The 15,896-nt window shown below is 38.6% G+C and overlaps 1 protein-coding gene across 1 annotated transcript in view; it reads right to left on the bottom strand.

The window, feature by feature from the left end:
- Nucleotides 1-15,896, bottom strand: part of SMOC2 (SPARC related modular calcium binding 2) — a gene marked incomplete at both ends in the record, with an annotated part of 136,958 nt that overhangs the window by 85,910 nt on the left and 35,152 nt on the right. Inside the window, one exon of the mRNA XM_084202185.1 lies at nt 6,277-6,448. Within this exon, the coding sequence (XP_084058311.1) occupies nt 6,277-6,448 (172 nt within the window). The remainder of the gene's footprint in view (nt 1-6,276; nt 6,449-15,896) is intronic.

Raw genomic sequence — 15,896 nt, forward strand, 5'->3', positions numbered from 1 at the left:
AAATAAGGAATGCTGTCCTGGATTCCCTCTTGGCACACTATTTCAGTTTGCTAACAGTCGCATTTGGAGAGATACAGTCTGATTAGAACTGAACCAAATACTTCAAGAAAAATTAAAGCCACAGCTTTCTAATTTTTTAGATGCCAAAGGCTACACTGGCTTTCTGAGAAGAGCAGAGATTTGATAGTTTGGAGAAGTCTATTTTGCTAATTCTTGCGCTGAAATCTGAGAAGTTTTGCAAAGGTTTGTGGTTCTTAGTCTTTGGTGCAGTATTATTGCTTTAGCACTCACCACTTCTTTTAGGACCTTCATTTTTATATGCCATCTGAAACTCAAACTGAAAATACAAGAGCAGAAATGAAAACTCCCCCAAAAAAACAGAAAAAGATTACTTTCAAATCAAATTGTTGCATTGCATGTTTGATTTTATGAAGACCCATTTTTTGTACATAAGAATGCTCTTACATGCCTTATTTCTGTGCAGTCTGGCTTCAGCAAATTCTTCTTGGAGAAATATTATTGATAAAAATTAATAATTTTAAAAAGAGATAAACTCTATCTCCAGAAAACTGTGGATACTATCCCAGTGTTAATTGTCTTGTGTTCTAAGTACCACTAGATACATTTAAAAGAGCAAAGAATATTCCACAAAAATATTCCAAATGTACTTAAAACTTCATTCCTTTCCATGAAATACTAGAAAGCATAATCAGAAGCCAACTCCACTTGTTTTAGAGATAACATAATTTGTAACTTCTCTATGTAGATATCTTTTTCACCATGCTGGATATTTTGTTTCTCACCACTTTTACTAAAGTGGACTGATGCGTAACATCTTGACACATAATATAAATGAAGACTCAAAACCAAACTGAGGCTGGGGCTGACAAGCGTTTGCCTCAGGATTGCCAGCATCACAGTCTGGAAACCTGAAGTCATCCTACAAATTAAACACAGTGCCTACAGTGATAAAATATGTCTGAAAAAGGAGGAGACGGGTCCTAGCTGAAAGTACTTTAAGACAAAAATCTGCCATGTAATCAATCTTCCTCCTGTAAAGTTTATTTTCAATAATCCCAAAGTTAGTACCACTTCTCAATATATTTTTTTTAAATATGTTTTTTGAAATACTGAAAAAGCCTGCATAATTCTTTTTTGTTTTTCCTTGTTAAAGATGAGAAGAAAAAAGAAAAGGAGAGGTGAAAAGGGAGAGCTGAGAACACGTGAAAACTGTCCTGTTCCTGTTTTGAAGGTACAGACTGTCCAAAGTCTCACTCTGTTCAAGTTTATTTTTAAGACTGACACCTTGGCCCAGTCCCACTTTCACTCATTTCAGTTAGAAAAAGAACCATACCTACTCGCTTCTTTTTTCTCTCTCCAAACAAAACATCTTGGGAGCGTGTTCTACCTCCCAAACACATCCCGCAGGGCTGCCTTCCAGGCAGCAGGTGCCCTGGCCAAGCCGAGGTCCCTGCCCACACTCCAGCTAAGGGACATGCTCAGGCACTGCCAGCACACGTCAAGCTCACGCCCGCCTGGCTCACAGGCAAACCTGAGCGGGATGGCAGCCTCCATGGGAATTCTGGAAAAGGTGTGCACTCAGAAACCACGTCCAGCTTTTACAACCCAGTTCTCCAGCTAATAGGCAAGAGTAATGTCTCTCCAAATTATGCTTGTATTCATTAATTATGGGACCAAAATTAACTTGTGGTCTCAAGGCAACTACTGCCCAGCAATGCCTTCATTCTCTGCACAAAGGGAAAAAATCCTCTTAGCATGTTTATCCAAAGGCAGAAATTTCAATTTATTTAGGCATGCTTTTAATCCATTCATTGACTCATTATAATCACAGTTTAAATGAGTGAAACTTTACACTATTCCCAAAAGCCCTAATTTAAAAAAACAAATGCTGAGCATTTTCTTCTTTAAGGAAATCAAATTGTAAAATACCTGTTTTATGAGAAATTTCACTCATATTTTGATGTGCTTTGATTCTTTATGCTACTTGTGAGAAAGAAGACTTGTTATATCTATAATAGCTCATAAAAGAACAGCATTTTTAAAGAGTGAGGCTCTTTAAGATGATACCATAAATGAATTAAGCTAAACATGACCTACCTAGGATTTTCAATCAAGAAAGGGAATCTACATATCTACAGAACAATAAGGACATTACTCCGTGTGACGGCTCTCCTTGGTGTACTCACAAAGCAGTGCATCACTGCAAATACTAAGTATGTACTCAGTGTTACACAGATTAAATTAAGCCCCTCAGAAATTAGATATCACTGTGTAAAGGTCCTACATTGCCATTTCTAGAACGGACCACTCAGAGATTTGTGCAAGTCCTGTTCAGCAGCTGCTTACACACCCAGGCTGCTGTTACGTGATGATAGTGAAGTAAGCAAATGCAATGCGAGCTGGCAGTGGAGATTATATAGGGGCTGGCAATTTGTATCCAAACTCCAGACATTAGAGAAGTTGCATTTCAGTGAAGTACTGGTACAGAAGCCACAAAATCCAAGTGCCCCAGCTGGGATATTTTAAGAACTCTGTGTCAGGGTAGAGGTATGCTGGCAAGATACATATGAATTTGTTTTTTCATTGATCACAATGCCAGAATACCAAATATTATTACTGAGCGACTTGCTTAATGCATACAGAATATTAGTCTCCAGGGCCCCAATTATATTACTGGGGTATATACACTTAAAAACATACCAAGAAATGAAATTTGTATTCTTAATGCTATTTAGGAAACAAAAAGTGAAACAGAAAAAGAAAGTTAAAAAAAAAAAGCTGAACAGCCTTAAACCTGTAAAAGAAGGGACCTCTGTGCATGCTGCCTGCATGGAAAAGTCCTTGGCCCATCTTTTCCCTGAGCCACATAGATACAGTCCTCAGCAGAGCACAGCTGGCCATGGCCCAAAGCACAACAGGCAGCATTTATCACCTTACCTGCCTGGCGCTCATACTGTCTTACATTGCTTAATTAATTCCTGCAGACATAGTATCTGTTTCTTTCTGAGGAGTTTGAAAGCAATTATATTGCTTTTCCACTTCTTGTGTGTTTTGTTCCTTTGGCTATGACGGGCCAGATTTACTGTGAAGCATTTGTGTGTGCACGCAGTTGATCCCCATCACAGGTGATATTTTAACAGTCCTTCCTAACTGCTAAACAACACAAGTAGTATTTCTCAGCTGTCAACATACATTTATTTATTAGATTCGTAATCTCATTGCACAGTAAATGCCTGTGTCGAGCAAGTGGCAAATCTCCAGGACTTTGGAATTAAGATTTTGTTTGGAAAAGTCTCCAAAAATGTGAATGTTCATCTACAGTGTACACAGATTATTTGAGCTCTTAGAAACTCCAAAAATAGGCTGGAAACTTTATAAGATTTTAACTTCTTCTTAGCAATGGATTCCAGCAAAGGTTGGAAATGAACTTAAAAAATCATAAAATTAATGCCTTCAGAAAAAAAAAAAAAAAAGCTAACAGAACAGTCTGTTTCAATGCTTGTTTAGTTAAAGATGGGTTGTCTTTCAGAAATGAGAGGAAGGTTCAGGGTTCACTCATTTTCAGGTTTGTTTAAACTGTTTTGATCTCTGCTGCAACCATCAGGAACTAGAACAGAAGTACAAGGGGAAATTTGATTAAATGCTGACATTTTACTGTGATCTTTTAAGATCTAGGATCTAAAATTTATTTCCTTTGCAATGCTAAAGAATTGCCTGGGCTGAGCACTCTTGCTGTGAATGGAACTTGAATTAGAAAGGGAACCATCCAACACAGAGCAAACTATCCCTTTGTGCTTTTTAGTATGTAAGTTTTTAAAACCAAATAGATGAGAAAAAAGTTGAGAACAGGTGAAAAAGAGAAAAAAGATATAAATATAAATTTGCCTTTTGAAGGAAAAAAGAAACAGAGAAAGCAGACATCAGTCTGGTAGTAATTCAAAATTCCTTATGGATGTTAAAAGAAATCACAGTTCTGAATATCTAAACAAGAAATGCTGGACTCAAAATTATTCCAAAAGGCTGTCAACATAAACTGTCAAAGTCTTTAGATTGCTACTGAATAGACTGAACCAAACAAAGAGCTAGTCATCATTAATTAAAATGGTACCTGGAAATACTTGGTTTTTAGAGAAGATTTTTGTGAGGTGAATAAGGACGTTTTTTGGAAGACAGGAGGAGACAGACTTAAGATTGTCTTTTTTGATCAATGGTGGATGATTATCACAGCACAAATTTAAAGTTGTGAAGTCTATACCAGGAATCACCTCTTTTCTCCTTTCAGAACATTCACATGAAAACATGCATGTTTCTTTTCCTTTTCCCTGCAAGCTCAAAACTTGTTTCAAAACCAATGCTTTAATGGGAAGTTAGGGTGAGTGTCTGTTTTTTCAGGGGTACAGACAAACACTTCCAAAAGGATCTGTTTTCATTCCTACATGGAATAAAAGTAAATTCTGAAACCTTGAAAGTTGCTCTCTAATGATACATCACTTTTTGGTTAGCCCTACTAAAACAACCCTCTGCTTTTTGATCAAGCATCACCTGCAACAACAAATTTTACCAATCAAAAGCAACTGGCTCAAAAGGTCTTAATCAGAGCATTGTTCCTTGGCTCTATGAGAATGTTTGATATGACTATCAGAATTATCTCTAGCAATGCTAAAACTGAAACAGCAGCTAGGCCAATGAATCAGCTTCTTCTTCTTTAAAACTTGTTTTTACAGCTTGAAATATATCTGATGATCACAGACTTAAGTAGGAATAAAGACACTGGTCACTTCAAAATTTAAGACTGCTTTACTGCATAAGAAATACCATGAAAACGTAAAATTAAAAGAGCACTCGTCTCTTGCTGATACTGACTAAGTGCATTATTGGCAAATATCTGTTTATTACCAATCAAAGGAAAAAACATTTGATTGAAGAGAACATGATGTGTAACTGCTATCAGCAATATTTAAGGTGCCTAAGGTGTCCAATTCCAGTTCTACAATTCTACTGTATGCATTAATAAATAAACATCAAATGAGTACTTCTCCAAATTGCAGCTACTGACTGCAGAAAAATTTGACAGGTTTACTGAAACCTTCAGTAAAGCAATTCTCATCTTAATGAAGAAAATTTCTTGCAGGTTGTTTTTTCAATACGGTATAAAAAACAATAAAGAAAACCACTCAAAACTAATTTCCATAAAGCTCTAATGTATAAAATGAGCAAATACCAAGTGCACAATAATTGTCTCTGTCGTTCATGAGTGTAACAAAAGCTTTGGCTCAGGTGGCTCCATTATGTTATCCTTGCCCACCACAGTAAATAGATCCATCACGTAGTACAATGGTTTACTATGAAAGGGCTGAAGAATGAGGATACTGTTTCATCCAGGCAGAAGATGAGACAGAATGTCTCTTTGAAGCAGTCTTGATGCTTCAGAGGTTTGCAGGAGCTAATGGAGAGAGATGATGTAGAAAATTGCCTCCTACAGGCTGAATTGGTGTGGTCCCTGGGGTTTTCTTTCTCCCACCCCCTACCTCCACTCCCTGCCACTTTCTTTGGGACAGAGGGAAAAGTAAATCCTTATGACCACGGCTATTCTTACATTTTAGAAAAATCACTGTGTTGGGAATCGCCCTACACTTCAGTAAGGAACTGCATTGTCTAGCACCATGCTGCTCTAAAAGTTTCAAGATTTAACTGCAAATATTTTGTTGGGCTGCATGTCACTGAAATTCTCTAAACAGAGATCAGAAGTAAAGGAGTGGATGATATAGGCAGGAATGCCCTGTGAGGGCTCCATGCATATGTATTTTTTTGGTTTTTTGCTTTTTCTCACTCAACTCACCCTACCACCACCACCCTTGCCACACTACCTGATTGCAGTTAGGAAATACAAGACTTAAATTGACCATCTCAAATACCAAATTGTACTAGACAGGAAACCTTCCAAGATAACTATTGTAAGAGTTTCTCTGAACCTGTCATAGATGTGGTCCTTCTGAACAAGGACCTGGCCATGCAAGTTCCTTAATAGTGACTTACCAAAAAATAAGAGGGTTTGAGAGTCACAACTTTAATGAAGGCTCAAGATTAATTTATCTTTAGATAGAATATTGTTATCGAAATAACAGATTTCAACCTTGCTTGCTTTTAGAAAACTCTTCAAGTCCAGCACTCTCGGTTTTCAATTCACAGGCATTTCAAACACTATTTTAGAGTCTATTATTCTTCTCTATGGTCAAGGGAAACTGATTTTCTCACCTTTGCAGTTGCCTCGGTAGGCTATTTCCAGCTGAGGGTCTTTGCATTTTGCTCGTTGAAACTCACACCGGGACAGAAAAGTTCTTCCATCAGATGCACAGAGTGATTTCTGAGGGGAACCTGCACAGTCCAGGCTGCATTCTCTGTCTTTGTCCTGGTCCACTCTCAAAAACTAGGAAAAAGAAGAAATTAATGCTGTAGGAATGCTATTCCCGTGTGAAAACTGCTCTGTGGTCCCCTTCCCCAGCAAGGACATACAAATCACCCAAAACTGAAAAGAAAGTTCTGCCTTTTTAGGATATTCAGATCCTAGCTGATTCATTATATCTGGGGTTTTTCCACTGCTGCTGTGAAATGGCAGTGACTGCAACATCTCCATAACATACACAAAATCCAGTATCACAATCAGGAAGTGTCTGAATCTCTTTCAACCATCATGAACCCCAAAACAGTAACTTGGAGTTTTTGGAGTGAGAATGGTGACTGCAGAAACATTCTTCACAACAAAAATGAGACAGCAATGGATGCTTGTCTATTTTATTAGATATGTATTAATTATTCCACAATGACAAGCCGAAAAGTCTGTTCTAAGACCCAGGCAGGATTTTTAACATAAATATTCTCATTGTGGATTTCAATGCACTTCTTTCTAGTTTTAACACAAAGTGCACTGAACCTGACCTAATTGTTCATCTCTCCAATGCCAAGACAGGAAGGCTTATGAGTTTGGCATCATCCTTGGCATTGTGAAAAGAAGGAGCTTCTCACCCTGAAACATGCTGCCAAAAAAAACCCTAATCAGATCTGATGCCACTACATGCCAGCCAAAACAAAGACAGATAAAAAAAAAGGTATTGCTTTATCTTCTGAGCTCTTGAAAAGCTGGGACTAGGGAGAAGGTGAACTCAGTAAGTGCTCAGATGAATTTCTCTCTTTCTGCTTCTTCTGAACAAGCACAGAATTTAGCAAGACATACAGCTACCAGGAAGTAATTGTCCTAAGCATCATGAGGTGCCCAAGAAACGATCTGCATCCAGCTAAAGCCCTATGCTACTTCATCATTACACACCTCAGGTAGAGAAAATTTTGAACTTTAGATGAGAAACTGAAATTATGAGGAGGAAAATTTCAAGGGAAAAAAAAAAAAAGAAAGCACCAAGAGTAGTATGTATCTGGGATTAAAAATTAAAAACCCCCCATTTGCTATGTATAGTTCCCCTGCATTTTATTACCCATAAGAAATATATAAGAGAGTTATAAATCTCCATAACCTTCCTACTTAAAACTGTGGTCTATTTCCATTTCCTATCATTTAATGTGAGGAAATACAGATGTCTTTCTGGAGAGTCTGCATGAAAATGGAGAGATTATCTCGAAGGTATCACTTTAAAATAATAGTCATATGGTTGGAATTTTACCAGAATTTTTATATTTTACTGCACACTAAGATAAAAAGGAAAGCTTCCTTTTCCCAACATTTTTGGGCAATTTTTCACTTTTAGGAATAATTAACTTCAGAAGTAAATTACTCACAAATTACACACAAACCCCAAATCTTTCTCCAAGGAATCTAGCCATAGAGCTCCAGAAGTGAAGCAAAGATGTTCCTTGCTCCCCATGTCGGTGTTATTTTGCAGTTCCTTGCCGACACAAAATTAATAATTAGGTGAGCTGAGTGGAAAGGGAGAAAAACTGAAGTGATTCCCGTTTACCTGCCCAATGAGTAACAGTGAAAACAGGCATCCATGGCTCTGAACAAGCCCCAAACCCTGTTGGTCTCCAGGTCTTGCCTGGGTGCCCTGATGAGCTGTGCTGTGGGAGCCCTGTGAGGTTGTCCTAGCTTCCCTTTCTTGCCTGGGAGGCATCTGCAGGACTCTGAGATTAGGCCTATCTAGGACTGTGAAAAGGATTTCTCAATGAAAAATGGACCCCACGGGGCCCCTGGCAAACAAAAAAGGATCCACTCCTCTGCTTTGCCACAGACTTCCCCTGTGGATTTGGTGATGGCAAGTCAGGTGATCTCCCTCTTTCTGTGTTGCAAAGTAAGGACTACAGCCTTTCAGTGTGCAGAAGACTACCCCTCTGTAATGGCTAGGCACTTTGCCACCCTTTACTTATCCTCAGCAACAACCCCGTTGAGCAGAGAATTAATTTTCAAAAGCACAGGAAGGCTTTGTGACCCACAGAAAATCATGCAGCAGATCAGAGGACTGAACCCAGGCACCAGAAGAAAATCACACACAGCAGGAGTCTAGCCCCTGCACCATTTCTTCCCCAGAGTTTCCTCCTTTCCTCCTTTGTTCTGTTTTGAACTGTTGCAGGAGTTGAGATGGGTATGCCTGACGGTAACACTGTGGACGGAAAATCCCCTTAAATTGTCTGAGGAACAAAATCCGCTCCCTTGAGAGCATGATAGTTCACAAATAAAGCTGTATTTTAAAGGGCATTTATCCAAAGAGTTTTATTTAAGTATTTTATTATTTCAAAGCCTTAGAGGAGATTAGGGAAAATTAAGGGTTCAAGGATATTTAAGCAACCTGGAAAAGCAGAGGATGAAGACAAAACCACTTGAATAGCTTATTGGTTAGCCAAACCTCACTGGAGAATTTGGGTTGTACATTTAAACAATTTCCACCAACCTAGTGTAACAGAGGGATTTAGGAGCAGGAAGGACAAAAAGGCAAGCAATTTTAAGGGAAGACAACCTGTAAGAGAGACTGGCAAATGTACTAGGAAAAAAACATACAGACAGTTTGTGATTGACATTTGGAAAATACTTCATTGTCATCTTTACTACAGGAGTGTTAGATGGTACAAGTCAATATCAGCATTGCTTGCTGACATAGCCAAAGGAATTGAGGAACACACCTAAAACTGATGCTGAAACAAGAAAGGGCTATGGAATTTCTCATAAGAAAAGAAAAACAAGCACAGTCAGTGACAGAAAAGCTGGGATCACACTGGTTCACATCTTAGAGCTCTACTTTCCTGTGAAAATAGTACTTTTTATTAAAATAGGACAGTTTAGAGAGAGAAAAGTAGTTCAATATGGATCAGAAAGTCCAGAATTCTCACTCTCAGTATTGGTTCATCTATTTCTGTCTTTGAATTCATTTAACAAACGTGTTATTGTACAAACACGTGATTCACTGAAAGACAAGCTTAAAGCAGCATTTCTGTTGAATGCTGGTAATGACTGAAATTAGGCCAACAACAGTTGAACAACCTGAGATGGAATTATTTTGAACAACCAGCATAAAGTGGACAATTATGGTTAAATCCTATTAAAACACTTTTAACTGAGAGACACCTCTTGCCCTAATGACACAGAAACCAGCCTAGTCATGTTTCAAAAAACTGGTTTCAACTAAAAATTATTCCACAGATTCCAGACTCAGCTGGAATCGCTGTAACTTATCTTCTCCTTTACATTTCAGTATCATTCATTTCAGCCTTTCCAAAGCACTATATTTGACAAGACCCAGCTTCCAAAGGACTTAACATTCTGTACTAGACACTGCTTTAAATTCTAATGTAGTATTTCTGAGAAGAAAGAATGATAACGAGTCTATAGCAGAAAAATGTTTGATTTTAGGTTTACCTCATGAATAAAAGCTAATCACTAAAGTCACTAGATATACCCACTTGACAGGAATGAGCATTTCTGAAATATTATTTGCTGTCATATATTTCTGGCATTATGGAATTCCAGTGTTTTCCTTCACTGTCTCACACTTCAAAGAATCTTAATACTGGATTAAACGTAACACTGATGGTCCCAGTGATCTTTCATTTCTCTGTTACTGAAGTTCAGAGTACGAAGCAGTAGATGCATGAAACCTTGCTTAAACATTTCTGCTCTGTTTTTTGCTGTTTTCTGCTCTGATTTATCTTTCACCTTTGTTTTTGTCACTGTTGCTACATCTGGGCTATGGACAGTCAGGATGCTTATTTCTCCAACCAAAGCAATGTGTTGCAGCCAACAAGAACGTTTTTCCAGTACCTTAACAGTAGGAAATGGATGGTTTCTTTACTGTGCTATTAAGCTAATTATCAAAATAGCATGTGTATAACCTTGCTTTGCTCGCTGTTATGGTATAACACATATCTTTACCTAACACTGTTCACTCTTATGCAGGAATGTGGTATTGTTCCTATGGTCTACATCCTGCAGCTGCATAATCACAAAGGCAGAAAAGGTCTTCACAAAAAACCAAGCCACATGCACACCTCTGCATTTCTGGTGCACAGATCTGTGACCCCAATCCACCCTCTAAAGTTCAGAGAAACTCTCCTTGCTTCTAAGCAGATGACAGAGTATAAGGTGAGAAAAATGGTGCTTGGCTAGAGAGCCAACAACTGGATACATCTACAAGCTGAACTGCCAACCCAAGAAAGCAGAAGAGTCAAGAGCAATGTTACAGTCTGGCCATGGGGAGCACCAGCATCTCTGCATTGGAAGAAAAGCTGACAACAGACATTTAGGCTGAGGTGTAAAGATTAGTTATTGAATTTGGCTCAAAGCCTCTTAAACAGTAATGGGAAATGCTCTACTCTACATTTCATAATATAGTACACACCTACAGATTTTGTCTTTGGTTTGATGCCACTGTTTGATTAATCTGAGCAAGGCAGGACTGTTTTCCCCCTTTTTTTTTTTGTTTTTTTCATTAAATTTGGGCCCGCTTGTCTCTAATACTTGCAATCCTGTAGAGACATCCTCAACACAAACAGGCTGCACATAAAGCATAACTCATAACCATGCCAAACCTATTTTTAATTTGCCCTAATATAAGTGAAGACCAGGAAATCACTTTTTCTATAATTTACGGATTCCTTCAATTTTGATTGGACCTACATACCCTCCACTGACACCAGGTATTTAAGCACATTCACAACAGATTTTTATTTTATTATTTTTGTGGATCCCTTTTAACTGATATACAAACTTTCCCTCTGACCAAGCGAATGCTACCTTCAGAATCTAAAATACAGTTCAAGATTGCTCATAAAACAGAAGACTAACACCTCATCTTGGAGGGCTGAAAGCCAATAGGGCCTGAAAAACAAGCAGAAGAGAAGATGGATGCTAGACACGCTGGAAAACCCTACTGCAGCCAACAGCTTTGAAAGGCAATTTCTTTATTCTGCATCTGGTTACTGTGAGATGCTGAATGTAATGGTCTGACTTCCCTGCTGCTGGCATGGGAGGTCTGCAAACAAACATGGAGCAGTGCACTCTGTGCTGAGAGCTTTGTGCTGGTGAAAAATGTGCTGATTTACAGTGATATATGTAGTCATGCTGTTCCTGTCTGATAGGCAGATGTAGAAATCTCCAAGATAGGAATATTTCATTCCCTCTGGGCTTGTCTATAATGGAAAAGTGAGTTAGACAAAAACAACACCTGCGTATGTGTGTATGTATGTGTGTGTGTCTGCACATATGTAGACATATGCAAGTTTTAATCTGTAAAGTCATATTCCCATGTGTATTTCAGAAAAAGGCAATGATGTTTACATACCCATGTTACACTCTGCCTTAGAGAGCATTCCAGCTAGGCTGTCTCAATCTGCTTCACTGAAACACCACTAATCTTTTCAATGTTTATTTCTTTACTCTTCTCTCAAGGAATGAAGCAGAAGGTGATCTTCATGGGTCCCTTCCAACTCATATTCTATGATTCTAAAGTAAATTTACAGAACAAACTTTACCCTCATTCCAATGCCATGGAAGAGCATTCGGCCCTAGCACTGAAATGGATGGAAAACTTAAGTTCTCCTCATCCCTGTTATTAAGGGCAGTACCAGAAGATACCTTCAAAATACCTGCTGTGTATAACTGCTGTACTCAACCAATCCTAAACAGATTTGTTCCTCTTGTGCTGTCCCATTGAAGCAAAACAGTCCCTAATGTCTGTTCCATGACAAACCCAGAGCTGTGTACTTGAAATTGTGACCTCCTTTTGTTTACAAACATACAGAACATCATCATTAAGGTTAAGCTTGCATGGAGGAATTTACACAGAAGCCATCACACACTGGGCCTGTGCAGCCTTAAGAAAAAATGACTGCAACGAGACCTCATTAATGTGTATAAATACCTAAAGGTCCGTGTCAAGCAATAGGACAAGGGAAAATGGGCAGAAAGTGATGCACAGAAAGCTCCACCTGAACAAAAGGAAGAACTTCACTGTGTAGGGGACTGAGTTCTGGAACAGATTGTCCAGAGAGGTTGTGGAGTATCCTTCATTGGAGATATTTGAGAAGCAGCTGGATGCAATCCTGTGCAGTGTGCTCTAGGAGAACCCTGCTAGAACAGCAAGGCTGGACCAGATGCCCCACTGTGGTCCCTTCCAGCCTGACCCATTCTGCAATTCTGAGACTAATCAGACATGATTCTAGAACCAGAACATGCCCATGCTTGCTATTACAGTAGGCAAGGCCATTTGCACTTACAACAAAGAATCTCATCAAAACACTTCTGCCTCTTCTCAGGAGTTCTTGGTGTGCATCAGAATGTTCCCATTATATTCCCCTACCAGACAAGTGAGCAGATTACTGATTTCAATAAAGTTATCTCAAACTTGAGAAAAAATGAGCATTTGTTCTTTAGAGCTCATTATCCCTGTTTATACAAAAAATTAGTGACCCAGCCACAGGAGTGCAGCACTCTCCAAGGCAGCAAGCCATGGTCACGGTGTCATGGTGTGGAACTAATTGTGTAGGCTACAAAAACTAGAAATTGGCAGCTTTAGGATAAGCTTCACCTGCCTTGGAAAAGACAGATCATGTCCTAAAAACATCCCTTCTACCCTATGAGCTGGAGAGTCTGATAAACTAGCTCTCCTGTATTTATTTCAAGTCCTATGAGAATAACCTACCCCATAGTGTCAAAAAAACCAAAGGGGAACAAACTGTCACAGTCCCTGGTTTCACACAACTGAAACAGAGGTGGGCTCTAGGTTTCAAAAGTAACTTTGTCAAAGGTCTCCTGTAGATTGTGCATTTGCAGGGGCGCACAGGAGGCAGAACTGTCTCTAATACCTGCTGAGATGCTGTTTTATTGAAAAGGCCTGTGTTAAACCTTTGCACACAGACACCCCCCACCACCACTACTTCATTATATTTCATGAAACTTTTCACATGTAATTGATGTATTGCCTCTTTCCCTATAAAATTTTTCCAGGATGGTTGAAATAAACAGCTAGAGTATGCAATTTTACTGAGTGGGAATTTGGGGTTGGGGTTTGTTGGGGTTTGTTTTTTGTGTTGTGGTGGGGCTTGTTGTTTTTTGGTTTTTTTTTAATCACCCACAATTAGTACTCAAAGTCAGCTCCAAGTTACCTACATATCAATTAGAACAGTGTTGTGCTTTACTCCCTCAGTGCCTGGAGTGCAGTAAAGCTTTTGGAGCCCCACTGCCAAAACTACATTCTCCTCTTGTAACGACAGAAAATTATTAAACAGGGTTGTGCTTTGATTGATATGTTTTGCTTTGCATGTTATTTTTAAAATGTTTATTGCTTTAACAGGTGTTTTTTTTAAGTGACCTCTACTTTGCTGTATTGATGGAGGGATGGGGGGGAGGGGGGGTGAATGTCAGTACATCCATCATTTCTTTTTACTTCTGCTTCACAAATTACTAAAAAAGGCAGAATATCTCAGCTGTGCAACCACATAAACTAGAAAGGATTAGGCTGAAACTGAAGCAAACCAGGATGCACGTTCTTTCTTGCTTTCAAGAAAGCATGGACACATGAAGGCCAGAAAATGCTACAAGAACAAGAAGTCCAAATCTGCTCTTTTTTCCTCTCTATGTCCTAAAAAGAAACTCAAAGGTAGTGAAACCATACCTCTTGAAGGGCTATTCTCTTCAGTAGCTTAATTCTAGGATCTGGTTCCATTCCTAGGAATGTAAATATACAGACATCAACAGAAGCAGGCTTGGGCTCCAATTGAGTGGCGTTCAGCCATGGTGAATTACCCTTTCAGAAGGACCTTTCCCTGATTCATTTCAATGCTCCTACAGTACAGTCTTTTCAAGCACAAAGCACTCACACCAGAAGCTGCAAAATCTGAGCATCAGAAGCAATGTATGAAAAATGTTTTGGCACTGACCCCATACAACTAAAAATAAAATAATGGTCTTAAATTTCAAGATATGATAAATACTGTAAGTGACCCTAAAACACTCTTTATCTGACTACATTCATTCACTTCCAAGATGAGGACTCCTTCACATTTCATGAAACCACTTATTTTTGCAAACTGATCCTAGTGCATTCATTTTAGAAGAAGACAGCCAACACATTTAATACTGTAGATATTTAGAAGTAATAAAAGTGCGCCTCAGCAAGGGCAAATGATCTACAAATGATCATTTCTTTTCTTCCAAAAACCAGGTCACCTGACTTTTCAGGGGTAAGAAAAATCTTCCTGTGATTTTTATTAAAGTTATTTTTAACTTCGGTTTAGCATAAACAGCTTTTTTTATGTTAAACTTCAGTTTAACATAAACAGCTTTTTTTTCATTTCGCAACATCCAAAAAGTTAAACAGTATTGAAACTTATGGCATGCATTGCCTGAAAATTGAATGTTAGATTGGGATAGGAAGCATGACAGACTTGTACAGTGCTCAAAACAAGCTAGCACCATCTCTATGTACACGTAATTGTAAGTTAGAGAGAGATCAGCATTTTCATTTTGTCAGTGTCCAGTGGCATCCCTTCTCTTGGTTTCAGAGTATTACCAGCAAAGTATACAGGTTCAACAGAGTCAAAAACCTACAGATATAAAGACCTTTAGTTACCAGAGACAGGACAAACTAGCATAAATTTAAGCTGAAACTCAAATTGCAAGGCTTTCTAATCTGAAGGTATTCTGTTCTACATCTACTACAATCCACTGTTTGCTGGCTGTGTCATGTGTCCACTGCTCTGCATTTGTCCCAAGTCAGTGGTAACTTCACACCCTTCATTCTTGTGGTATTGTTATTCATAATCTTTTCTTTGGCGGGTTGCTGTCATTTATAGCGTTTCTTCTCAGTTGCCAGAAGTCACACAGGGAGAAAATAAACAGAGAAACAGTGGGATGCATTGTCTATGTATTGAATTATCCTCTAGTTTACTTAAGCTTTTCATGAGTACTGACCCAGCTTTCAGAATACAAGTGGGCTAGCACAACCATCCTGTTAGCCAGTTTCTTGAGACACAGCTAATCTGTTTGGCTGGTATCTTTCACAGCCTCAGCAACAAGTTGGGAAAATAGACAAGTTTTATTTCCTAGTGTTGTCTAAAGGCCACTTGTTTGAAAAATACTTTGGCTTCCAAAATGTTGAAAAGCTATTTTAAATTGCAAATAAAAATCTAAGTCAGATCAACATTTCTATATTTGAGAGATCTATTTTAGGATTAGGGAATATCAGTACACACCATTTAAAGTGTCTGAGGTAGCTTAAACCAATAAAACTAAAGACAATGACCTATAACTCAAAAAAGAAGCTTTAGGTTAAACCTCTGCAACAAATGCCAGAAATCTCCAGCATACAGGACACACAAAACTCTCAAAATGAGCTTCTAGATGGTCGTTTCCAGTGTAAGGTATCGCTATTCCTGGAATC

This window comes from Fringilla coelebs (genome assembly GCF_963513975.1).
Source record: "Fringilla coelebs genome assembly, chromosome: 3".
NCBI lineage: Eukaryota > Metazoa > Chordata > Aves > Passeriformes > Fringillidae > Fringilla > Fringilla coelebs.